Source organism: Bombus pascuorum, chromosome 10, assembly GCF_905332965.1.
Source record: "Bombus pascuorum chromosome 10, iyBomPasc1.1, whole genome shotgun sequence".
Taxonomy (NCBI): Eukaryota; Metazoa; Arthropoda; class Insecta; order Hymenoptera; family Apidae; genus Bombus; species Bombus pascuorum.
The window spans coordinates 7,245,214-7,273,123 of NC_083497.1; the positions used below are offsets into that span (position 1 = coordinate 7,245,214).

The 27,910-nt window shown below is 43.1% G+C and overlaps 1 protein-coding gene across 1 annotated transcript in view; it reads left to right on the forward strand.

The window, feature by feature from the left end:
- The window catches only part of LOC132911328 (diacylglycerol O-acyltransferase 1), an 89,244-nt gene that overhangs the window by 19,638 nt on the left and 41,696 nt on the right, over window positions 1-27,910 (forward strand). Inside the window, exons 4-5 of the mRNA XM_060967937.1 lie at window positions 11,410-11,462; window positions 17,464-17,572. Of these exons, the coding sequence (XP_060823920.1) occupies window positions 11,410-11,462; window positions 17,464-17,572 (162 nt within the window). The remainder of the gene's footprint in view (window positions 1-11,409; window positions 11,463-17,463; window positions 17,573-27,910) is intronic.

Consider the following 27,910-nt stretch of genomic DNA (forward strand, 5'->3'; position numbering starts at 1 on the left):
ATAATTCTCAAAAGCATGTTTCTATAAAGCGTCCCGCGTTTATCGTAACGCGTCAGTCGAAAGCCAAGGTGGCCACGAGGGTCTGCTTCGTAGACAAACTGGCCATCCGAGGCAGTGATCCTGGCTGAATTCAAATTTATTACTGAAAGGACGACCCTTTATATCGTCGTTTAAAGCTTGACTTAAAAGGCACGAAATTTAGCGCGGCAAAGTGGCGGTACGCGTAAATTTCGATGCTCTACCAAGCCCGTTTTTGGAATTGCCAACCGCTGCCTGCGCATTGTCCTTTTACTACCGTGCGATGCAGTCGGTTATCCACGTTTTCAACTGGAACCACGACATTCGCTCCCAATGCGAGTACATGGAGTCGTGAATGTTTGGTTTCTACCTTTGGTTGAGCTGTGGAGAGTCCGGCTAACCCGGCTGAATTTACGCGCGAAGAGGCGAATTTTCACGACGTACGACGTTAAGAACACGCGAGGAATATTTTTGTGTAAGGTACCGATAAATTTCTCTTCTGACGTAGCGTTCGAAAGTAATTGTTTTAAATGACGATCTGATATTTACAAAATGCTCCGAGTGATTTGTTCTTAAACATTTTCACCCCTGTCCGATGTTGCCCGTGGGTTCAGCTCGGTAATTTATTAACAACCTGTACGTCGTCATTAATTCTCGCGTTGCACAACAGTCGGTCACGTGGAATTTGCACGATGTGTCGACTCACTCGATTAACGGGTACAATGTTTCAAATATTCGGCCAGTTACAGAGTTAGCTACGCCTAGAATATCAGGGCTAACACAACAAGTAGCCAACGCAACGAAGTGACCTACTAAAACTGGCCTCTTGAGTTGCATCAATTTGTCGATACTCCGCAACTCTCAAGGCTAATTATCCTCGCGATTAGGTAGCGAAATTAATTTCTCCCTGAGAAACTTTCCCTCTGTGTAACGCTTTTACAAAGAACCTCCGGCGTCTGATTTTGGAGAAGGGGGCCTGGATGCTTCGGAAACACCTCGTGAATATGCGTTTAAACTCTCGTTCCGCAGCTGCGCCGGCGGGTTGTACGGCCGCGTGCAAGTCTGCAGATTACACGTACAGGGTCACAGGTACGAGGTTAGGGAGGCTGCAAGGTAACAACGGTGGAAGAGGAAGGCGAAGAGAGAAGAAGCGGAGATCCGGGGGAGGTAGCTTGCATTATTTACACATGAGGGAAGGTAATGCTCATAGGGAACTACGGTTAATAGCTCTCATATTTTAGAATTTTCGTCGTGGCAGCCCTTCTTTCCTTACTGCAGAGCCTTAACATCCTTTCCCTTCTTTTTCCTTCTTCCTCTTTTTATAGTCTGGCTCGTTCGTTGAAGCGAATACAGCCCTCCGGCGTGTTGCCTCCTCTATCCGGTGGCCGTGGGTCTCGCATAATAATTTTCACGGCTCCTGTACGGCCTGGCTGCCGAGATTGCTTTTTAAACGGCGCCCTGGCAGGACCTCCCTGAGTTCGCGGCTCGCTCTTTCGCGATTAGAGGATTAATTATTCCATGGACGTCATGAAGCGCGAATTATACCGTTTAAACGGCTGACCTCCGTGATTTATTCTCGGTTTCTACGTTGATTAGCCGTCCGACACACTTCTCCCGTCAGGTTGCTAGCTGTTTTTTCACCAGTTTTAATTAATCTTTTCGAAGTTTGAATAATAGAGGACCAAAGAGGTTGACAGCTTTACGAGACCCGGTGAATTTTCATTGCTTAACGTGCCGTTGGCGCTTGGTCGCTACTCGCATTCTGATATCATTTTCAACGGAATTGTTTCGTTGATCCGACAGAATGACTGCCATCTGATAGGCCGCAGGGAAATGTATTTTTCATATGCGCACGCCAAGCGTTAATTGCATACTTTACAGGGGCGCGCGCCCGCGGTGGCAACGGCGCGATGCAATTTCGCCACAGCACTCGGCCACGGGAATTGATGTCGAGAGGGTCATCGGGTTAAGGGATGCGTTATGACATTATTGTTCGAGTTTCACTGCTAGTACTCGAAATCTGCTTTTCTTCGCGCCGGAGAATCCGGTCGTCAAACAATCGTACATTGTACAACACGCCCGCGTTGCTTTTCTTTTTCGGAAATTTGAAAGCATCCTGGCGTCGACAGAGAAACGAAACACAGACCTTGCATTAAGAGTATAATTGAATTGCGTGAAAAAAACTCGAACGCGATAAAAACGTCCGCATTTGTACGTTCCTTTCTCTCGAATCCACATATTCCGGTTGAAGAAACTGCACAACTTCGACTCACCGGAATTGGAGGTGGAAGAAAAAGTGGACCAGAGGGGAAGAGAATAGACGCACTTTCAGCCCTTGCGTTTCTTTCGAGGGAAATGCTCCTTCTGGACCACCTATAGCAAGCGTCCGTTTGATGGTTTCGCAGAAGTTTTGGGTCGACAAGTTTCGAGAAACTTAAAGTTAACTGTAACTCAATGCGCACGGTTCTCAAGTGACATAACGAGTGAAGAGCAAATGCGAAAGGGTGCAACAAACAGATGGCGTTAGACTTGCTACGATCTCGCTTTGCAGTCTTTGTAACGTTGCGCAGAACGTAACTAAATCCCCTTAACTTTGCTAGAAAAATATCCTTAAAAAATAGTCAAGAGCAGACTGCTTGAAATCAAAGTAACCGTTGCCCGTGGAAATATTAAATCTTACAAACCTCCTACCTTTTCCTTCTTATTTAAAGAAACCCGATCTTTCGAAGTAAGATTTCAGATTCGACTTGGCGAAAGGAAACTCGTACTTCTTTTACCGACAGCCTTAAATCAATCTGTCTTGAGTAAACTCCAATCAATTCCTTAAACGTTTCAAGATTCTTGCATACATTCGATCGTTCCACCGTCCACGCTAATGGATGAAACATTATGAAGGAATGGAAGAACAGAAATCAGGGAAACTCGGAAGACCGAGCGCGATTTAAATTAAGCTGGAAGTGACGGTAACCGGAACAAGGACAAATTGATATATGAAATCAATAATTCTTCCAGTATTTGGATCCATTGGTGCATAGCTCGCCTGTATAGGAGCGACACAAATCGAGTGGCGTTATCGTGAGCAACTCGTGCGCGAAAAATCCAAGTAATTATCACCGATATCAGCCACTTGAAGCAGATTTCTGCTGCAACAGAGAGGAATTAATGGCATCGATGCACTCGCATCCTGGAATACCAGTCATTGAAATTTATTTTCGGCCGAGGATAGAGGAACAGGGATGGAAAAAATACCCCGAAGTTGAAAACCGCGAGAACGTTATTACCCTGTGGAAAGTGGTAGCTGCAAAGCGGCCATTGAAAGAAATAATTCGGCGCTTTTTTTCCATGGCCTCGTTAACGGTCATAACCGTCATTTCAACGATGGTCGGCCTATGAAACAATCGACGGTCCGGTAAAGTTGGGCTCCATTTTGCGCGATGTACCGATTCGGTTGGAGGAATCGCTTTCAAATCGAATTACGGCTCCGGTAACTTTTCCCATTGATATAGTTGCGCAGAAGGAACGAGGATGGAGAAGAGAGAAGAAAAGAAATAAAGGAGAGAAACAGCTGGCAGGTATCACTAGCTATTCTTGGGCTACGAGGAATGTTCAACTTTCTCCAACACTGGTAATTGACGTGGATATGAAAAATTTCTCGACTTTGGTCGAAGGTAATTCGAACGAAAGGGTGTAATAAAATTTCATTGGAGAAGGGAGAGAACAAAAAACCGCAACGCCAATAGCGGCGACCCTAATTCATTCTGTGGCTGATTTTATTTCTCCGCGGCGACCGTAGAGCGTCCTCGGTTCGACTGTGCATCGTGTGTACATCGTTCCTGTGCGTTCGTAGCGGTGACAAAATCGTGGAAACTGATTTTCACGTAGCACCAGGGAAATTTGTGGGAACCGTAGTCTAGTCGCGTTAGAGGCACAGCCTTTGGAAACGATAGAGACGCGCGCGAATCAACGTATGAATTACTTAATCCACTGCCTATACACGGGCCAGGCTATAATAATCGAATTATATGCGAGATTGCGTCTGCAAAAAGCCTTTCACGTATCCACCATCCGCGTATTCGGCTTAATGTCGTATCGTTGCCGACGCAGTCGGTTAAATGCCGTGCTTATCAGAAACATTTGTCGACTTTGCGTTGTGCAGTCGGCTGGCTATTCATCCGGGCATGGAAATCGAATTCCAATTACCCACGCAAGAAACATATTTGCAATTCAACGGGTTTCGTCGAGGGAATTACCCAAAGAATGTTTAATCTTTTACCACGAACTCGAAGCAAAGGGTGTTTCGTTAGATCCTTTATGTTCTTATTAAGGAGTAATACGTTCGATTTAAAAGAAAGAGACTTGGAGGATTCGTGGAAACTCAATGGAGTTTTGACTGATAAAATCTTTGACGATATTTTTTACCATCCGTTAGTTAAATGGGTATACTTTTCTGTTTTGCTTAAAACACGATCTATAAACGTTCGGTCATCCGAGAGACAGAATTTTCATTGATAAAGAGAATCGTCTAAAATCTTTTCGAAGTTCGATAGCCTTTTATAAATTGGTAAAGCGCATCGTGGATAATTTTGTTACGGATATATTTTCGATAGTGACAATTTGTTTCATCCTGTCGAAATTTTCGTCGATATCTCATCGTCCATTAAATCATTTTTACATGTTAATCCAGCGCTTATTGCAAAAGTAGCAGGGAAAATTGAAAAACATGGAAGTAACAGCGTGTAAAGTAATGATTAAATCGCGCTCGATTTACATAATTCCACGTAAACGAGAGGGACAGAGTTTGTCCCCGGTGCACGTGAGAACCCATCGAAAGTTTCGTGTTTGCGGGTACATTGCGTGTCTTCAAAGCTGATCATTTCTATGGTGTTAGCATGCGTTTAATAGCGCCGTTAAAGCACGGGTATATTATACGTACGGCTTTGCTCGTAATTCGTGCGCCGCTGCAAAGGGAAGCCTTAATTAGTACTCATAATTATTCGTAATTAGCACTCGGCACCCCGTGGTTTAGGGTACTTGTGAAGCTCTTCTGGTTGATGATGACGCCGCTACTCGCAATGGAGAAAAAGAAAGAAATAGAGAGAAGGGGAAACGCGGACCAAAAGAAGGAAAAGAGGAAGAAGATGTGAAAATGAAAAAAGAGAAAAAGAAACTACCGACTGAAAATCATTGCTTTCACTCCTCATCTCTCGAGTCCAAGCGAGTATTTATATCTCGAGCGCACCCTTTGTCTTTCTCTCTCTCTCTCTCTCTCTTTCTCCCTCGTCTTCAACCTTCAAAGTATTTCGTTCTCTTTAGTCAGGCCTGTTTTTCCATGCTATTCCTCTTCATATATCCCTGATCCTGAATCGAGCTCGCACCATTCAAACGAAGGCTTTCGCGGGCTCATGCGACTTTAACCCTCTGCTTTTCCGACCTCGCTTTTGCGAATCGTTCACCGTCGGAGATTTATGCGCGCAATTTAGAATCTCGACGCCGATATCGAAACCGTAGGTATCCTTGACGATCCACGCGAAGAGCAGGTTACTCGGATCTCTAGTTACCATTATTCGACACGATGGGACCTCGCCGAGGGTAGCAACGTGATTCCCCCATTTCAAAATCTGCAGCCCTTTTGTAATTTATCACGAACCGCGGAATGATAAATTGCGTTCGAATTGATAGAGTCCCCGTTGCGCCTCCACGTGATTCATTCCCTTCGAACCGGTGATTAAATACGCCAGATATTATTAACGATATTTTGGAAATTTCGACGGACCGATTCAAATTTTCTTGCACTGGAATACTAATTAAATTAAATAGCTACAAACAGCTTCTCTCGTAACGTTTTTTACCAACTTCTCTATTCACGTCATTTCATTCCGTTTTCAACATTTATTCACGATGCAAATCGTTTTCACATAAATTATAAAATGCAGTTGGCGCATTGCATGGCGAAGGAGATCAACGAATGAAAAACCCTTCGGCTTTCCTCCCATCCTCTGCCATTCTCCAGTCTGTTCTTTTTTTTTTTTCTTTTTTTACGAAAGTTTTATTAAAAACGACGGAATGTTGCCAACTCGATGTCGGGATATAATTAAAATTTGCCTGCTCGGATTTGATCTTATCTCGTCGGCCATCCTCTTAGTCCCGTTCCCGACAGCTGTGCTCTCGCGCCATCTCGCTCCACGGTTTTTCACGAACCCACGTCCGCAACCAACACCGGTTGTCGTCGTGCCCTCCTTCTACCACCCTCCGGACACTCGAGAAGATAGAAGAGACTTACCAAGGAAAAAGTAAAAGTCTTAATTAGCGGCTGAGATCCGAGAGGTGCTCAAGAGTGGAGGTCGATTACCCTCGAGGCCCCAGATACCACTGCTCATCTCGTCTCTGTCTTTTCCTCTTGCTGGAAAAAAAAAGGGACAAGAGAAAGAAAAAATTTTTTCACTCGTGCTCGCTACCTTCCCGATGAATTCCCTGAAAAATTTGATTCCGTTAATACGACGGCTGACTCGTTAGGGAGCAACCTGCCGTGGCTCATTAGGAAATTCGCGGAAGAATTTCGGCGCCAGAGAAACTCGAAAGTTTGCGTCTGGCGTTTACCACAATTGCGGACACGTTAATACGCGCAGGATTTAGGATCACCGTACTTTTTATTTGGTTCTTTCTCCGAATGATATTCGCTAAACGACGATTATGAACAATTTATGCAAACTAGTAATATGATATTCTATTTGTAAGCACTAATAATCGATCTGTAGTGGGTTATTGTTCCGTGTGCAGCGTAATTTTGTTTAATCAGCCTTGGATAAAATGATACACGCAGCTATTCATTGTTGTGCCTGCGTATTTATCGTCGAACACAATTATTCATTAAAATAACATGTCGGCCTGTTATGCTAGCAGATTTTTAGCAGGGCATAAAATTTGATTTTATCATGACCGTTATGCCGTGAAAACAAAACTGTCGCGAGGAACCAGGACGTGTTCGTTTAAATTGTAGCCGTAAACATGGTATCGGAATATATGTAACCAATTTCCTGTTAGTCTCGCAACATTTAATCGGCTTCGTAGCCGTAGCTGTGTATCATCGACATATTCGATGCGTTTGTCGTGTAAACAGAGACTGTCTCCCTTCGAGTTTCTTTCTATCGTGATACAATAAATTCATCGACGAGATCAAAGAAATGGACGTATACGTGCGACGATTCAATTATGCGAAACGCGACGTAAATTCGATAACTAGATGTTATGTAAATGCATTGAGATCGTGAAACTCAAGTCGTATGCTTCTATTGTGTATAATACTGTGCGTATACTCTATTTTTCTTTTATAACACGTTCCGATGGTTATTCCTGTCGTCTAATTTTTCCGGATATTTTTCTCCAGCGTCGATATGAACGCGTTCTTTTTATATTCTTTAGTATCTTTACTCGTATTTTTAGTTCCCGTTTCTTCTTTTATTCACACTCGATACGAAGCAACGAAGATGCCCTGCTGTTCGTTCGCATGGAAAAACGGTCGTATTTCCACGGCAAAAGGGGTTCCATTAATATCTATTAGCAAGCCGTACTCAACGTCACTTGAATTTGTTCTTTCTCCCTTTCCCGCCGCGTCGTTTCCATAGCGAAGAGAATCGAGAGTAAAGAGGGACCCAGCTGAAGGAACAAGGGATTCGGTTGTACCTTCAAATATGAGGAATCGTTTGTTCTCATTAAGTAACAGGGGAGGATTGAAGTGGCGATATGTTAGTGTCACGCTGAACCGATACGGTTCTTGAATTATCGATACACCCACTTTGCTGAAATCGGTGAAATTTTCATGCGTGTTCCCGTAAAACTGCTTTCGCGAAACGTCTTCTTAAATGGTAATGCGATAAGGGACGTGTCTTTTCTCATTTCGAATAATAAATTCGAGACGTTGAATTCCTTTGTTAATAGTTTAGTTCGATTAAAATTATTATTACGATTGGATAACGAACATAGAAAAATCCGACCGTGTGAAAGGAAAATTGAAACGCAGATTCTTGTGCGATTTGATTTTTTGAAAATTACATTTTATACGAACCACAAAAGCTTCGCGTACCTCTTTCGGAAATAATGACAAAATTTTTCCAGTCGAGGCGCACTCGTAATAATTTCACTGAATTTATCGAACGCCACTTCAGAAAAAATTTATTTCCTCTACTGTGTATTCGTGTGTTTTGCATATTTTCCGATAAAATATAGTGAAACACGCGAACGCTATTTATTCTATTAATTGTCTTTTCTATAATTAACCGACTTTTTCACGTCTCCCTTGTTTAATGCAACGCATTTGATTCGTCGATCAAGTCTATTTGTCTTTCTTGCTACAGGCGGCCGCACGTGCGCGTAATTCAGCACACAGTGAATACGCGTGCACGAATCGCTGTGGTACGGGCCAGAAAAATGCTGGAAACTCGTAAAACGCGTACGAATTCAAAGAACTCGTAATTAGTCGACGGGGAACACGTGTCGGTCATGAAAAAACAATCGTCGCCTCTCCCTTTGCCACTTTCCCTACTCTCTTCTTTTTTTATTTGTCGCTTTTGCGAGGTTCCAGCCAGGCTGGACTTGAATTTCCTTTTTCAACCGAAAAACGCGAGGATATCGCGTCTGTCAACGAAAATGTTCAACGCGCGATGGTATCAAGTTGGCGGTGGTTGGTATCTCGGTGACACTGTGTGTTCGAAATATAACCAACTGAATTAAATATTGTTGGTGAAAAGAATTACGCATTACGCGTACAGCCAGACGACTGTATTTTCCAGCTTGGCTGTTCGATTTTCTGTAAATCGGATTTCACAATGCATTCCTTTCAGCCGTTGGAATCAATTCGAAATCGTACAGTTGATTTGAAAAATTAACGCTGTGCGATCAAGGTAACCACACGCGCAAATATTTTAATCAAACAAAAGCCGGCCTACAACGAGATCGAGCGATTGTTTGTTCAAAAAAATATTTAACGAAGTATTTGCCGGACAGACTCATCGATATGTGTTCTAGCCGTTCCCGTTAATAATGAAATAAAATAGAGAGGAAGAGCCGGAGGATTGATTTCGATCTACTCGTTGGTGACTAATCGGAAATTGGCGAAAGTTTAGCAAGATATATTATCCATCATTCGCCCTCGTTCGTGATACGCTTTTTCGATTTTCGAATGTCGCTTCTTTGACGTTTGTTATCCGGCCCTGGTGTGAATACGATCGCGGATGAGATAGCACGTTGGTATCGACTTGTTTGTAAAATAGCAAAGAATTCATCGGCCAGCAACTGTTTTCATTTTGCCAGTGATAGCCTGTAATTGTCGTTAATTCCTTTTTAATTATCCGTTTTATGTCCCCAAGTGCCGTACGTGCCATACGCTGTACTCTTCTATCGAAAGCAGTTAAAATAAAATTAATTCGACGTTCGTGTAATCGAAGCTTTTCCTTTCTTTTTTTTTTTTTTTTTTTTTTTTACACCTTTATTCTATAGTAATATCGTATAGTATATAATTATTGGACTTAACGTCGTTGGTTAAGCATTAAGATGGATAATCACGTCGGTAATGTACGACAAAAAGTCACAATACCTTTTTATCATAATTAAAACGTCGCGGTTTAATTCACGTCGATATTCCTAATGCAAAGAACATTTTCATTTGCAAATGTCGGAGTGTTTGAGATCCGTGACCTGCTTCCGCAAGGACCTTGCGGCTCTCAATTTTGCGGGTGTGCCTATCGTACAGTTGCATCTCTTAAACTTATTTAAGTTTCGTCATATTTTATCCGCTGGGACGGACGATACTTCGAAGAATGAGGACGAACCGCTCGAAATGAAATCGTACGAACGTACCTGTGCTATGATGCTGGTTTGCGTTCAATCCTGCATAATCTACCAAAGTGTTTTGACTCGGCAAATCCTAGAAATTGCTTAAAGAATGATAAGAGGAAAGAACGGGGAATGAATTTCGTATTTTATGAAAGTTTCTATTGCAACTCATTTGTGGGTTCGTATTTTTGGAAAGTTTTCCAACTTCTCAATATTTTCGTTATTTGATTTCCGATTGGTTCTTATCCATAAAGGAGTTGATTATGATACGTTGCTAATATTAAGCAGAGTTCTACTTATTTCGATAACCATATTCTTTCTCTCTTTTATTTTACCATAAAAAGCTTATAACGTAATAAAAGTAAGATTGCATGATGAAGGATGGAACGAAGCGTATAAAAGCAGGCTGAATAAAAGCACAAAATAGCGGAGGAAAGAAATTTAAATGTTAGAAATTATGTAACGCTTTGAGCTGCAACTGAAACGAGAGGCGCCTAAAAAATCAGTAGTCACGGCTCATTACTGGCTAGAAAACCGTGGCGAACAATATATCTCTACATAATCCCCGCCTATTTTTCTCAGGTTTAAGTTTACACTGATTCTTTATAGGGTGGAATGAAATTTCTTTTTTTATAAAATGCTACATATTTATTTTTAGCATTTTAAATTCAAACGGTCGTCTTTAAACTTTTATAAATATCAATGGCTTTTAGATATTCAAATGTTAGCCAGCGCTTTGAAATATTCAGGCTATAACTATCATTTTGGAATTAACAGATTTTGATGGTTATTAAAATTTAACGCACGAATTTGTTAGGTTTTACACTCGTTTTTCAAATATTTCGAGAATATTTTCAAAATCTACAAATTTCATTATCTACTACATAAAGACCGTAATTATAAAATTACCGTTTTCGAAGGTACATTTATCAAAACCACCATACCTGTTGTTTCTTATACCAAAGAAGATACGATCTGTTTTTGCTACCTTGTAGAAACACGACTTTTGATCAGGTTTTCGTTTCGTAGCGTGCGCTGTTTTAGCTGATTTATTGGTGAGTTACTTTCGTCTCTGTTAGCTCGATATCGGTTTTTCCTCCTTTTTTTCACAGGGCTGTTCGTGTATGATGGTATACGTGTGTGTCCTGTGTGTTATCCCTTCCAGTCAACCAACCAACGAGGCGCTCGATCACTAGTAACGTTTATCCTCGATGCTCAGCCTTCACCTCGTGCGCTACTGTTTCTCCTGTCATCCCTTTCTCTTTCTCTATTTTGCTCCCTTTTCCCTATCCTTCCGATTGCCTCTGGAACGTCACATCGTGCGACAGACCCTCGTCACTTGCTGTCTGCAGTCAATTGCAGAGGACTGGAACCCGGGTTACTGACCTTTTGAAAGTTTGTCGTTTCGAAAAAGCAGACAACGAACGAACGAATGAACGAACGAACGGGGGCCACTCGCCAGGCGAATGGATTGTCCGGAATTCGTTCGTTCTTCCTCTCACTCGTCAGTCGGCATCATTGAATTATTTGTTTCAATATATCTCTTTTTTTGGCCTGTTGCAGATTCTACGGTACCCGTAGGCCTCTGCTTGTTGATCGAAAAGGGCCTGTCAGTGGTGAGTAACCCTTTTAATATCGCCGGTAACCTAACCACTTTTTTAAAACGAACCGCAGTAAACGTATTCCTCGTGTTAATACAAACGACACGGGATGCGCGGTGATATTAAAAAACTTTCTCTTACGCGTGAGCGTGCAGGAAAATTTATACATTTTTTCGTGGCACATACAGAACAGTACAAAAAGTGAATCGGCCGAGTATAGCGTTGAAAAGGGAGAGACGAACGCGTGCCGGCTGTTTAAGAGAGAAATAGACGAAAGTTGGAAAAATATTTTTCACCTGTTTTGCGGCTGCCTTTTTTCCTCCTTCATTCCTCTCCTCCCCCCCCCCTTTTGGCAAGAAGCACGTTGCTAAACTAAACTAATAATAATATCTGGAGCATATGGCGTCGCTGCCGGAAACTTTACACGTTCGTGAAGCAAAAATGGCAGACGTGTAGAAGAGACGAGCTGCTGCGGATCGTTGCATTTTTCTCGTATTAAAGCCGACCATGTTGCTTCCGATTCGGGAACGCCTTTTACAGCCTGCATTGCTAAACTGTCGATTCTCATTCCCGTGAATCTATCGGGAAGCGTTAACGCCCGTCGTTCCCTTTTATTTTTCCAGAGAATAATCGAACGAGGCTTGGTTGCTCGCGATACGACGCGAAATCGCGTTTCAAACGACCCGTGGATCGATAATTATCGCGCTGCTACCTCACAAACAGAAATCTAATTTCTAATTTCTCTTCTTTTCCGCGGAAACGTTCGCAGAAACGATTGCTCCGCGAACCAGCTCGAATCGTAAAGTCAACACGGACGCGGCTACTTACGTTTTGGAAATTACATTTTTTCGTTTATAGTTCCTCAACGGCACGAAAGCAATTTCCTGGTCAGTAATTTTGAAACTTTATGAGTTTACGACTCCAGTGCAGACCGTTCTTAAAGAATATACGGATTTTCTGTACGTGTCACATAATCACGCTGCTATCAAATCCACCGGTAATTCTATTTCTGCCGGAAATAATTTTTCGCCAATTAGATCGTCGTACAAAAAATTTCTTCATATTTGAAACAATCCTTGTCTCATACTAAAATCTCTTCTATAGTACGTTTCAAGATATGCGAGTCACGTCAGTTCCGTAAAAATCACGAGAATTTTATGGCTAAAGCGTACGGTTCTTCTGACCAAGTAGAAGCTCCAGTTCTAATCAAATCAGTGTGGAAATCGAACTAACTCGTAGAAACCTTGCTCGCAGCTGGATCAGCATAAATTGCACCTAGACAGAACTCGCGGATTAAACGAAGTTTATTAAGTGAAAGCTTGTTGATATGCAGGTGCAGTTTGCGGGATATTAAGTCGACATGCTATGTCGGAAAAGCACGTAAGCTAACGCCGAAAGAAACATTTCCCCGAATCTATTTCAATTAGTTTCTCTCTTTTACAAACTGTTTGAAATTCGTAACCTGCTAATGTAACGGATTATGAACCCAGCTAACCAAAAGTGGAAGTTTCATTGGTTCGAATCGATTCGATCGACAGTTTCAGCTACGAACCACAGCGGTGATACTTATTTCCATGGATCGAACAGGGAGGTTGGGACAATGTCGTGAAGGCTGAAGTTTTATCGAACGCGATAATAGCAAGTTTAACATAAAATCTAAAGAGTTTATTTTCTTATCTCGAAGCCGTAAAGATTGTCAGACTAGGCTATGAAATGCACACCGCAGTTTTGATGATCGGCCTAGCGTAAGGACCACGTTGCAAACCGTGACTCTCATCTTCCTCTCCCTCTCTTTCTCTCTCATCCCTTCTATCTACGGCGAGGCGAATTAGCGATGCTCTGGCTAACGTCTATATACCTTATATCGTATATTCCCCTTGGCGATGACGCAAATACACGTCTAGTATCGTGTCAGCGTAAACATTGCTCGTGCTGACTCCGCTCAGGGACTGCCTTGTACATCGATCAATGTACAGCAGAAATCCATCCTCGTAAATCTAAATTTTGCACGAATTTTAAAAATCTGACCGGAGAGCCTGCCTCGTCGTTAGGCTTCATTGTTTGCAGAAGGAAGAACAGAAATTTTGTTAAATTCGCGTTGATTAATAGGTTTATGAAATGAATTTTACGTATATTTAGAAAGTAAAATTTCATCCAGATGAATGGGTTGTTTTCATTATGGTTTTTCTGCATATTCTGAAATATAAACGTATCGTGTAAATATTTACGTGTTCGGATCGCTCGTATCTATTCCAGGTACGTAAAGGAGACGAAATATTTACCGTCCTTGTCGCCTAGCGTATTCCTTTTCGGGTTAAATTTGTTTTAAAATCAGTCGCAATTCAGCTGTCGCCTGGAGCAGAGTGGAGTTCAAATTCCTGCGTCGCTAATTAGAATGGATTCCCGTGCTTTCTGTTCAAGTTCAATATGCGTATACGTGTTTGCATATCTACATATATGTGATACCTCAATTTCGGTAATTCGACGCGTGCAACTTTTAATCAGGTGAGATTCATTAACGATTAAAAAGATCTAGCTAATTGTAACACGTTGATAAATTACAAACTGATCGGATGACGATTGTTTATCATCAGGACAATCACAGGGACAGTCATCGTATAGAAAGTTCTACCTGTTTCTCCCACGTTCGCCCCCTCAACAAACGGGTAATTGTATTTACGTTTTATATGAAACGTGTGTGGTTTAATTAAATTTTGTCAAACACATGTATATACATGATTCGCTTGCAAACGATATATTTTATCGTATAATCAGTATATCGCTCGGAGTCAGCGGTCGAAATTACATTCTTCTGGGAGCTAATTTCCTGTCTGTAACAAATAGTACCAATGGCAGTACCGGCCTGCTGAACTTGATAATTACCATAGCCTGATTAATCGTCGGCCGCTAATCGAGTAATAATTCGACTAATGACGATCGCACGGCAACAACCTACTATGAATAATTTGACGACACGAATAATCACCCTATGTATGAATAATACATGACAAATTAATCCCGAAAACTAACGGGAATCCGCGCGGTGCAATTTTCAACCCTGTTTCGCGTCTCCTATCAATTTTCCTGGGATCAGTTTCTCTATCAAGCTCGTAAAACGTATCGCGCGTAATATATATGAGAAGACATGACGTTAAAAAGGGAAATAAAATAAAAATGGGAAGAGAAAAAAAGAAGAATAGGTTGAAGGGAAAGGGGGGAAAAGAGAATAGATTAAAAAAAACGCGGAAGATTGAAGCGTGCTACTAATTAAAATGCAAATGGCCGCGTTTTATTAACGTCGAGAGTACAAGAGGACGCGTCGTAAGTAATGTCACGGTTTTACGGGACGAGTATTAGCGTGGCTTTTAGCTCGCCTGATTATCCCGATAGATCCATTTGTCTCGATTAACATGTCCTGTTAATTCGATCAGGCGGAATTCCATTTCCTGTTAATACCTTTCTGTCACCGTGATCGTTTCGTCGCAGTCAAAGAGGTCTCTACCACTGTTACAACGGAATTATTATGCCAGGTTCGTTCCGCCCTCGTGCGTTTTCTCTCTTTGTGCCCGCGAAGACGAACGGAGGTCGCCGCGTGTGCTCCATCCGTGGTCCGCTGCACGCGCGTAAATGTTTCAGTTGTGCAATTTGCCGGACCTCCCTTGAAATTCATGGTATTCTTTTGTCCCACGTAATTGGGTCAAGCGCTTCGTAAATATTTGCTCTGACGTACCGGTCGCCGCCGGTTTAGTTGCGGACTGGACAAATACCCTTTCAGTTTAGTCCGGCTGATGTACGGCTTCGTCGATTATCCGGACTCTGGTCGGTTCATAAAACTTGAAAGATCGGCCTGGCCAGCAGCGAGAAGGTTGGTCTCGAAGAAAAGCAACCGGCGCGGCATGTTGTAACGTGTTTTCATTGGCGAACGTTGTAACGTTCGTGAAAAATTCGCATCACTGTCTACCTTAAGAGTCTCGTAGCTCGTAAATACGGAATGTGTAATGAACGGCTCTCCTTATTTTTCTCGTTTGTACCTTTTTTATCTTCCTCTCGAGCGGTCCAACGGCGAACAAACAGCGCAACGCACACGGTAAGGCCGACAGTGGGAAATATAACGCGGAAACGTGCCTAGGAATATTTTATATCAGATGAAAATGTTTCATCGCCAGCATGCTGTTTGGCTTTACCACCGCGTATCGTGTATTTTCAACGCGTAATCTCGCAGGCGAGGTACCGTATTAAAAGCAGCGGTACGACGCCTTTAAACAACTAACCCTGCTCTGAATATCGTTTAATTTTTCACCGTGCTATAGGCGTTGAACAGCTCGTATCTCATAGCCAATGATTTAAACGCTAGTCCGACTGTGTAATTTCACTCTGCTGTCTTCGCGTACATCGGTGTATAACTATTTCGGATTGTCTGCCACGTAATGCAAAAGACTCAAATCGAATAAAACTAGTGTAGTATCGTAAACTATTATGATTAATTTACAATGAATGGATTGTACAGATGTTGATTAAACAGGAAACAGTGGTTGTTTAACGGGAACTAAATACAATAACGTACTATAATTTAGACAACTCAATAGTTAATTTGCAACTCTCGTCACCACGAATCCAACGCTCTCTCTCACGCGGACCACACTCTCTCGACAACGCAATTCGCACTCTCTGATTTCTCGATTCACACTCTCTGGCTTCTCCACTGACACTGATCGTTAATTCGTCTTTCTCCTGTCACGTACCAACTTTCCTTTTTGCCATGTGGTACGCCAGATGTGACGGTCCTTGTAAAATTCCACGTAGTCCGGACGCCAAGACCTATCTATTGTTCTATTAACTCGCAACAGGCCTAGGAAGACAAACATAAACCGAATCTGTTCAGTTTCAGTTTCCTTCACGTAAATATTTTCGGTTTATGTTTGTTGCACGCTCTTACCTAATACGGAGAAAGCGGGTGTCTGGCAAGATAAGAATTTTTCCACGAACAAGGATGCCCACGAGCCATATCTAGCTCTCCTTGTCTTTACTATCTAATTCATTTTACCAATGGGCATCGCGGATCGTTACCCTCACTTTTCCACCAAAAAGTGTGGACAACGAATCCGCGTTCTGAGTTCCAAAGGGAACACCCACACCGAGCTTTCTTCTTTGATGGTACGAGTCCGTTCAAATAGTTCTATTTCTAATTTCAATCCGGTTCTATTTCTAATTCCAATTCAGTCACAATATTGACCTCTGTAATAAAACACTGAGTCTAAAGAATAAAGACTATACTAAAAAAATCAACAGTCGTGTAATTACTTAAAAAATTACGTGACACTCCCTTAACATCCCTTTGTCTTTTCTTAGGCCCACCACACACGTGTTCCGCATCTACTCGTAGCCAGGATCACGTAGGCCTTTTCTACGAAACTATTCAATCGAAGGACTGGCGATACATTGATGGGCCTGACGGCACCTCGACTCTCTCGCGACACTGTCCAATATCTCTTAGGCCTTTTGTCCACGATACTACACTAGTAAAAGTAGAATCGATCGAAGAATCCATCGTATCTAATATAACACCAATGTATTTAATATATGACCAATGTAAGAATGTAACGGCATCAAACGAATGTCCTTTAAATTCAGCTAGCGAATAGAAGGTCCTCGAACTCCTGTCGCGCTATATTTAAATAAGCAACCCTCGTAGCAGGAACAAGAACGTTTCATTTTGCAGTGGATTCCGCAACAGACACGGCCGGATACGGGGCCTCTGCATGGATAATAAACGACTTTCGGTAGTTCAACGGACTGCATTTCAGCCTTCGTATTTTGAGAAGCTCACCGTTCTCCGGTCACCACCACCCTCGCGCGTCTATCCACGCTGAGAACGAGGATGCCGCGTTTCCCGTTCAACCCTCCTCTTCGCTTTCTATCTGTCTCTCCTCCTTCTATTCCGTACCGTTTCATGTGCCACGCGCTCTCTGCAAGCAACTTCCGCTCGTAACTTGTACCTCTCTATTTTGTGCCGCAGGATATCATAGCTCACGGGCCAGGAATGGTGTTCCACGTCGTAAACCTCATCGTGATGGTACTGGTGCCGATGGTGGTCATCCACGTGAAGGATTCCGGATTCAGCCTGTGTAAGCGCCATTTTACGTATCATTTCGTTCAACGTGATTCTCGGTCTCGTACCGACGACGCCGCTCGTGTACGACGACCACCCATCGAAATGAAATATAGGAAGTAGGAAAATAGTGTTGTGGCAGTGTCTTTGCGTGGTGTAACGACGTTCGGCTTCCATGGACGTTGATATAGAGACCGCTTAAGCTGGCAATTCATTGCCGAGCTATAAATTTTAATTCTACGTTTAATACTATATTATGAGAGTCGTGATATTTTAAGAAGTTTATTATTCGCGTCATGTACGGTAGCTCGCTAGAATATTTGAACGCTTAATGCAGGCGATTTTTGTATATGTATTCCACGTGTATATTATATATACAACATTTCGAAATTTCAGCATTGTTCTGAAACTCAATTGTCATTATTCATGATCACATTGGCTTGCAGATTTGTTTTAAAATCGTTTATATAACGTACATAATATTCGTAATATTCGTAAAATGATAGGTTTCTATAAGTATTCGAATGCTTTCGCGAGCTGCTGTATATAGCGCCAGTACCTGAAGCACTTCAGGAGAACGTTTGAAAATATTTCCTTTTCCTAAGACGATTTTACTTATCGCGTGGATCGAAAGACGTTTAAATTTTCTTCATCACACTAGCATATTTTATAAATTTTTATAACGAAGTATGGTATTACCGATGGCTTTACGGAATCCACGACTCGACGTAGAAGATAATAGCGCGAGTTTTCGCTGCGAATCTTACTTCCAACCACGTGTGAAAAGCTTCTAAGTCCATTTACGAGTGCACACCACGTACGGTTACGGTCGAATAATTTTGAATTATTCCGTCGGGCCGGACTTCAAAAATGCGAAAGCTTACGAAGTCGACGACGAACAAAGAAAGGAATGTCGAATCGAAATTTTCAGCTGCCGTAAAACCTTTATAGCATTCCGTGAATTGCGAACATCGCGTCTCTTCTCGCGCGATATTGGTGTCTGCTAATCTGTTTAATTAACGAAACCGTTTCGCGCACGACGCCAATATTACGCAGTGCCGTTTAATACGTCGCCATTGCAAAGCAGGATATTGTTAAAATCGAACTGCTACCAGCTTTTTTTGAATCATCTCTATTTCCTTCTTTCTTATTTTAATTATCCGGACCAAGGTAAACCGAGTCGTTTACCTGTTTACCACTTCTACGCTCATGCCGATCGCCAATATTGCGTTGATTAATGAGATATGATTGATTTACGCTCGTCATTAGCGCAAATTTTCAATTTTCAACCGATTTTGATTAGTCGTTTCTGACCGGCTCGACGTCGCGTGACGGTGCTTGAATTCTCGTTACGGGGAACACGCTGGACATCGTTGTAGCGCCGTATCAAAAATTCTATTTAAATGCAATACGCACGGTGATCCGTGAGATTCGATGGTCGAGTGTCATCGTCCACACGAATGCAATTACACGATGCACCGATTGATCTACGACTCGATCGATCGTTCGATTACGCCGACCTGCTAGTGGACTTTGAAACTTGAATTACCACGGAAACAAAATTTCGTTATTTGTAGGATACAGTTCGATCATAATATTTCATATATTTCAATATTTATTTTATATTCCATCGAATTCTGCGTAACGTTCTTTAAAAATAACTTCTCATTCAAACAGGTATTCTTACTTATGAAATACTTTCAGTGATGTTTCTTAAACGTGCAAATCATTCAGCAAATCGCGTTGCTTCGTTCTCGAATAATCAAATTTACACCGCTTACCAGTTGGCCCGTGTATGTATATCCAGCTGTAGGTGAATGCAACCCAAACAAATAATTAAAGTCGGAACGGCGGGAGTCGGTAAAAAAGTTTCTCGCCGATCTAGTTGATCGCAAAGGGGGCTGCAGCTACGAATCTCAATTAAAAGACATTTTATTGGAACGTCTTTCGAGATCGTCGGAAACCGCGCGAAGCGCTCTGAGAACGATCGAAGAAAAGCAATTAAAGAGTAAGCACATCGAGGAATACGGGGAAGACGGCACTCTAATTAAAGGATTTCGGGTTAAAACATCTTCAACCACAAACACGTTCCCTGATATTTCCATCTGCTATCGGTGCAAGCGGCTCGCGATTCTTCAAACGAAACTCGATCCCGAATTTCTTGACGCATTATCATAAACGGCCGCTTAAAGTTTCACAGGGTGGAAACAAGCGAGACAGATGTTTCGCGTTGATTAAAGAATACTGGATTAAAGAAACTAACAAGAGGCGCGTATAATAAGAAAGTTACTCCACCGGAGCAGATGCTTTCGTTGGGGAATTTCCTTCTTCTTTCTTTTGTACACGATGTTACAGCGATTTGTGTTCGTTGCAGGGTTTTATGATGTCTTCCGAGTTATTCTTCCTTGACTGAGACATCCAAGTTTATTGCGAATCTTCTATCTTGAGCAGAAAACTGTAGCAATTCTTCCTTCATGCTGTTGCATAACAATATATCAGAAAAGTTTGATTATTTGCCGGATTTAAACGTTTTATCTTCTGCTAGAAAGCCCTATGGTAATAATAAAGTGGCTTTATTTAGATAACATTGGTTTTCGTTCTAGTATTTGCATTTTAAAAGGAAATTGAAAGACCGTTTATTCTGTACAATTGCATACACCAATATAGGAATGGAGAGCTGCAAATAACTTTCCACATAGAGTAACGTATATAGAACGACGACAATATGCAATAATAATTAAACGATACAGTAATAATGATTCTTAAAACGACTCTCGATTCTTTAAAGAACTGTATCTTTCATAACTTAAGACCGTGTCAATTTACAAATGATTGTTGCCCACGAGTCTTCCCTTGTTCTCGATCATCCCGCATTTTCAAGGATCTTGAACACGCACAAACTCTTTGTGTTGCGACCGTTCGCGAAGAGACGCGGTCGCGAGGAAACGCGTCAGCGAGAGGCGTAAATTCTCGCTACGATTCGGCTAATCGACGCCGCGAAATGGTCGCTCCCCGTGTTTCGTTTAGGATAACCGGGGTGATTCACTGAATGCAACTTATTCTACGGTTGTAGAATAAATATATATTTGTATCACAGTAATACTTACAGTTTATATAAGGTGTCGGTTTAAATAGTATCGGAAGTTACCACTAGAATGTTCGAGTTATATCTTATACAATGTGACTGATTTGAACGCGACCGTACAGAGAGTTTTCGACTGCGACTGATCGGTTAGAATGTTAGATTGCGACTTTACGATGCTTCTCAGTGAGTTCGTTGGACTGAGCGATCGTTGTAGACGTGTTGACTGAATTGACGACGAAGACGAACTGACTTGATAGTGACGATGCTGTGTCGGAGGTGAGCTAAGGAAGGGTGTGTCTAACGCACGGAATCATCTGATTTGTTGATGACAGTTTTTGGTTGGAGAAGTGAGGGTAATAGAAATTGTTTCTATTGGTTAGTAAGACTATCGATGGACTAGGAAGGGTATTAGCCACCCTCGATGGAAAGTTGGGAGTAGGAGGCATCGCACGTGTGAACACTTAGCGTTCACGTGTTTTCCAGACGCTAACCAGAAACCTTAGAAAACGCTTTCGTGGAAAAGCCCTTGTTTGCAATGAAAGACTTTCGCCAGTTTTCTGAGATTTATAGTCAGGCTGCGAGTGTTTTCAAGAGTACGCGATAAGGATGTGCGGACATCTGGCTGCCATCCGTCCGCGATGTGAGGTCCGGCTCAGGTAGAGAGTCGGCCGACGTAACACTTTGAATTTGCAATTCTCGAGTCTCTAGCACAAACATGTAGGTACTTGTTCTCGAGTTACTCGTCATTTAGACGAATTGTACCACTTGTAAGCTATAGCATCTTCCTCTATAAAACTACCTGCCCGATATTTTTCAGGCGCGACAAGGAAGTTGAAAAAAGATGGTAGGAAGGATAGAGATAAGTCGACGATGGAACGAGCGGGACAAATCCGTGAACACTGGCGAGAAAAGTCTTCGGGCCGTGACACGTGAGCCACATAGAGATTCATACGTCAACTAGTCGGTACATCCGGTTGTGTAAGCGCTTCTTAAAAGTTCTGAAGTCTGACGCGAGTGCGCCTGTAGCCTAAAAGTAGTACGATTGAAGTGGCTGTGCAGGAGAACAAGGGCCGGCCTTCTTTTCTTCTTCTTCTTCACGTTCCACCTCCTTCGTTCTCGTCTTTTCTTCGTTCTTTTCCCTTCTCGGCTTCTTTTCCACGGATTCGTCGAGGTCCTCGACCACCGGCTTGACACGCGAGACGACTCACGTACGCGTGAGAGGGTGTGCAGTGTGCACTCGAAAAAGAAGAGAGAGAGAGAGAGGGAGAGACAGAAAAAAAGAAGCGTGTATCCGGCTAGCGCAGACACGAGTTCGCCGAGAACCTGGAGGTCTTTGCGCGAGACTGGCGCGCGCCGCATTTCAAAGCAGTTTTGTCTTTCGATTGCCGGCATGAAAGGACGCAAAGCAACCCTGAGCCTGCGTAATTATCGACGAGCGGTTTTATTCGAGCTCTCTTTGCCGGCCCCCGGAATTAAAGACGCCAATGCTTGCCACTTAGCGTCGCCTCTCGGGAAAAAAGCGCGGACAGCCTTTCAGTCGGTTGTAAATTTAATGAAACGAATCTTCCATTTGTCGTCAGTGCCGACCTGAAATTATATAAAGGTTCGAGTGATTTTTCTTCTGACACCGGCAGAATAACTCGCGACAATTCGCTATCGTGGAATAAAGAAAAGTTCGAATCGATCTTGTTAACGATCCTTGCGAGACAGATGGAAATTTACTTTTTATGAAAGTCGTGTTTCACGTATATCACCCGTCCGTATGAACAGAATAAATAGAAATATTCTTAACCTTCTGTTTCGTCATCTTCATTAGAAATTAACTGAACTTCCATTATGTACGATCATAAACGGGATTTAACGTGTGCGATCACGCCGGGAATATAATTTGCCTCCAAATAGCGAGCAATTGAATAAACGATAAAGCCCAAGGATCTCGAGGACACGTTGATATTATGCGCCAGAGAGAATTGTCTGGTGGCACGTGATTCTCGTACCGCTCTTTGGAGATGCAGCGTACCATTAAAGTCAGAAACAGAGGGTGTGCGACTGGTCGAGGGAAGGGAGATTCGATCGCGTCGCATATTGAACGCTGGTCCCGTTCGTATCGAGTTTTTCAGTGAACGAATTGTCCAATCGTTTGTCTCCTTCGATAATTACCGCTTTTACGCCGCATCCCTTGCCACAGGCGATCCCTTTCAACGATCAGAGACCGCTAGAAAGCCCTGGCAGCCGTTGGGAAATGGCAGTCCGGATCGACGATTTAATTTTTGCGCTCGCGTACTTGCCAAATCGCGCGTCTCGTTTGGGCATGATGAAGCGGAGACGTAAAAGGTGCGCGAGACAACGTTGCGAAAATCGTTGGATTTTGGCGAAGAGTCGAAACGAAAGAGATCCGTCGTAATTACGAGACCAGGGAAATATCGTGGAATTCCATTCAGCTTCGATATTCCCCTATATCATGCTTTCCTTTTTGTCATTACGAAACGCGACACCCAGTAGAAACATGGAGCTATCGACCTCCGCCTGCGCCCTTCGCTCTTCGCCTCTCTTTCTCTCGTTGCCTTCTCTCTTGTCCTTCTTCCTTTCTTTCTCTCTCCTCGCTTTTGACCTCCCATTTATTCCCCTTTTCGGTATCTCTCGCGGCACCATGTTCACCTCTCGTCTTTGTTGCTCTCAGCGTCTCCCTGCCATTCGCATAGCTGCCGCCCGCAAATGCAATAAAAGGCGTCGAGGGTTTACTCGCACTGTTAAGTGGCACTCGGTATCATATTGTGGCAGGACAAGTATTCTCGTCTTCGCGGACGCGCGCGTAGCCCGTGACGTACGATACTCGACGGGCCGCTGGAATTTTTGTGACTTCTTGTTCGATGGCTGACATAAAAGGAAAAAGGGAAACAGACAGACAGCGAGGAGAAACGAATCGAATGAAAGAACAGTGCTGGATCGAGCTGGAAAAGGTAACAAATGCGCATCCATGTTTCGTAATTAATCGCGATTTCATCGGGATTAATTAGGGCAGCGAGAGAAACGCGTCCGTCGAACGAGACACGCGACCAGCGTCGAATGTTTCACTGTCACTGTAAAAACGCTCTTGCTGGTTTTATAATCGTATTATCGCGGAAACGAATATCGGGCGCTGCGTTTTTAATGCAAGTCCGATTTAATTGCGGAAAATTATTGGAGGATGCAACAAATGTTTGAGTTTGTCGATATATAAATACTCATTTAAAACCCTTCTTTTCTCATCAGTTTGTTTGCATTCAATCAATTACGCGATTAAATATCGTCAAGTTTTTTACTTTGGCAAAAAACAACAGCTGCCGTGGTAAATTCGTGGAAAATTCGCTTCCGTGGAAACGATGATATTACTCGAAACAATGTATTTATTTATTTCCTGTCTGATATCTTGTAACTATAGATACATTTTACAACGTGCTATACGTACAGCGCACAATAGTCGATATCTCGGCATAATAACGAACCCTGTCACTCCGGACGTCACTTAGAATTTCATAATTCGCGAATTCTTACCCTGTCACTGGCAGCGAACGAACGCGTGGAAATCTCGAGCTCGTGTGACTCGCGCATACTGTGCCTGCATCCGCGTTCTAATAATTCTCAACGTCTTTTGATTTCGCCGTCGACCTATAAATCCGAACCGAAGCATGCACTTTGCACGCACCCTACGTCTCGATATGCCATACACCCAGCATAAAGTCGTAACGAGCACGCGACTACCCTCCAACCGTAAAATCCGAACGCATAACGTCAGATGGCAACGTAATAACGCGTCGGACGAAACAAAGAGGCGAGCCTTTACGAATCGAGCTGACGATATCGTTGTGTCTGCCTGGAAAATTCAATCGTCGTCGTCGTCGTCGTCGTCCTCGTCGTCGTCATCCAACGTCGTCGTCGTTGTCGTCATCTAACGTCGTGTACGCGCGTGACACGTTAGCGTTAAAGACGGGGCGGAGAAAGCAAACCGCCAGGCGACATATTTCAAGATCGTGCCGAGAATAAGGCGCTCTCTTTTCCCGTTTAGCTTAGCCACTCTTTTGTTCGTCTCTCTGTCGCTGTACAACGCCGTTATAGTATCAGTATCTACGTTCTCTAGGTGAAAAATTCAGCTGCAACAGGATGGATATTGGATGCGAATAACGTAGGCGTGCTTTTGGAACTAGAGGAAACTTTTGTGAAATCATTTCAAGAGAAGACTAGTGGACGATGACTCCAAGAGTTGATTAAATGGACGATAACGAAAGTTTTTTGATGTGTAAAAATAGGAAAGATAGTTTCATGGGAAGTAAGTTTGAAACTTTCGCAGGAGATAATATTTGGAGCAGAGAAAATTGTATGCGTAGCAAACGTAAATGATTCTCTTGGGAATGATGTTGAAGAAATTCTAATATAGGTTTTCGAGTCTTTTTATCTCATAAGACTTTGGTTAAAATAATTTTCTAATTAATGATATTTACGAAAATCCTAAAGAAGGTTCACCCAGTATAAAATTATTGCCAACTTGAAATAGTTTCCTTAAAATTAAGTACGTAGCTTCAAAATTAAAATCACATTTTGGTCCAAACCACTTTGGTCCGAACTAAATTACCTCTCACAAATTTCACTCACGTCCTTAAACCTACTAATCTTAACCTACTGGCAGATATCAGCGAAGTTTAACCACCGTAAGAACGAATGAAAATTAAAATCGCTTGACACGGCAAAGTTCAAGTTGGTCGAAGCGATAAAGTTTAAATGAATCTTATAATCTTTAGGTTCCACGAGGTCCTGAGGTGAGTCGTTTTACCTCATGACGTGGGCGTCGGTAACTGTGACACAGATTCCGGGAAAATGGCGCGACCTAAACGCTTCCCCATTCACGATAGATGTTCTCGTTTGCTCAACTAGATCCTAGTGGATTACAGCATGATAACGAAGTAGTTATTCCGGCTGGTTCTCTCCCTTTCGTCACAGCGAAAGGGACGGAGTGGTTGAACGGCTGCACGAATTAGTCGGCGGTCCACGATTTGTTATTCAAAATTCGCGGAAAGGCGCCCATCTGGCCACATATCCGGCTGCGTTCGAACGTAATTTCCGTTTCGCCCAAAGCTTCTCTACCTCCGGTGTAAGCCTGTAAACGTTTAAGTGCAGAACCTGGCCTCGATGGAGAAACATTTATGATTCAAAGCGCGTAAATGCCTTGTTAGGTAAATATGAATTGCTGGAAACTGGATAATCTCGAAGGCCAACGACGGTCAGTAACCAAAGATGTTGATGATAAATATTGGAACTTGGAACTCGTTAATTAAGGAACCGTGTGATTTAACAGTTCGTTAACGAGAAGAGTCCAGGGCTATGTTAGGAAAATTATGCCAAGTTCCGTTTCTTCGGCCGTTATTTACAGACGAATCTCCATCTTCTCTTCCTCTCCATGTGAACGTACAAACACACTGATTGCCTCTTACGTTCCACGATGTACCACGTCTGCAGCCTCGACCGTTCTGGCGCGAGACTCGCCGAGATCCTAAATCTGATCCAGCGTTTCCTTTGTTCCAACCTCTACCCTATTCGTTCCTGCCTAAACCAACAGTAGCTCGCTTCTCGCTCTTCGAAGCGAATCTCTCTTGTAGACTGAGAGGACGATGTCTGGACGTGTGATTTGTAATTCCTGAGGAACTCATGCCGCGCTAGTCGAACCGTTCGCTGCATAATTTGTAATTCCAAAGAACACGGCCAGTACGAAATGGTCGATAGGATCGGACGAGGAACGGAGAAAAGAAAGAGAAAACGATCTAAGATGGAACGAGGATGAACTGACTTAAATAGTCAGAGAGCAGGTGGATAGAAAAAGAAGAGGAAAGTAGAAACGAAGGAAGAAAACGAAGAAGAAGAGGAGGAAGAAAAAAGAGAAGCGGAACGACGAAGAAACGATGAATTCAGCACTCACACTCCGAAACCGTCAGCCCTTATAAGCAGCCAATTTCGTTGACTTCAAACGAGCACGGTGTTCGACGTAGCGTGAAACACGGCCGAGCCAGGCTAAAGAAGACGCGGATGGTCGAGCATTCGAGCAGAGAACGAGACGCATCCTCGTGTGCGTGCTTGATTCGCTTTCACGCCGCGCGTAATGGCGATCTAGGGGTGCAAGAATTCCATACATATCCTCGCCGGCAAGCAGCGATACAGGCGCGCACGGGTTTGAGATAGAAACGTCTGGAGTCCAGCCAGCCGGTGTTAGGCTAACTAGCTCGTGGCAGTCGAATGCACAAAGGCAACCGTCGGTGTGCCGTTTACACCGGATAATCCACGCAAAATTAGGATGGTAAATTGGTTACCGCGCGAATAATGCGAACGAAGTCACGGTTCTAAGCAGCATCGCTGGGGGATGTCACGAGTTACACGTCGCAAGCGCCTGACTCGATACTCGAGTGCCAGCCTTTATGGATGCCAGATAGAGGGGCCAGTTCAACTGGCTGGCAGGTCCGGTCAGACTGCCCCTAACTGCCGGCAATATACTTGCAAAGATATAACAACGATACGTGGAGAGCCACTTTGCAACGTTACGAGACTGAGCTATTGAAATATTAACGTCGTCGCGTGACGATTCGCGTTCAACGCCGGCTTTGATTTACCACTCTTGACGCATATTCTCATGGAGTAACTCCTAAACTTGAGTCAGACACCATCCGGGCACCGTTTAGGACGTAGAGTTATTTGATATGATTGTCAGAAAATAATACTTTAGCATATCGCAGTGGAAAATATTTTTGGCCAAAAGCATTCTTGTATGTCTATCAACATAATACCAGGAGGCTTTCTCATACTAATTTGTAACCAAGAATAGTACAAGCAAGTTGGACACTTGGAATATCAAACATACAGTTGGATTCTCTGGCAGGAGGCTTTCTTCCCGCAAACGTTCGAGGTAGTCGCATAGAGATGGCAGCGCAAGTGTCTCGCAAGAGGATATCCTGAATTTCCAAAGGGATTCGGCTAGCCAGGAACGTCGCGTTCTAGCTGTTTCTCGACTCCGTAGGGAGTGGCTGGATCGAGGTTAAACTCATAGGAAGGATGTACAAAGCAAGAGCCACACGTTAATGCGGTCACGTTTAAGACCGTTGTGAATGCACGTCTCGCTTTGATCGTCGTTCTCCACGCCGATTTAATCCGGTGCATTTTTAACCTGTGTCTGACCTCGGTCGAGGATACGTCTGAAAGATTCATCGAAATACGAAGTTCGCGCGCTGTGTTCCGCGTCTGGAAACAAAC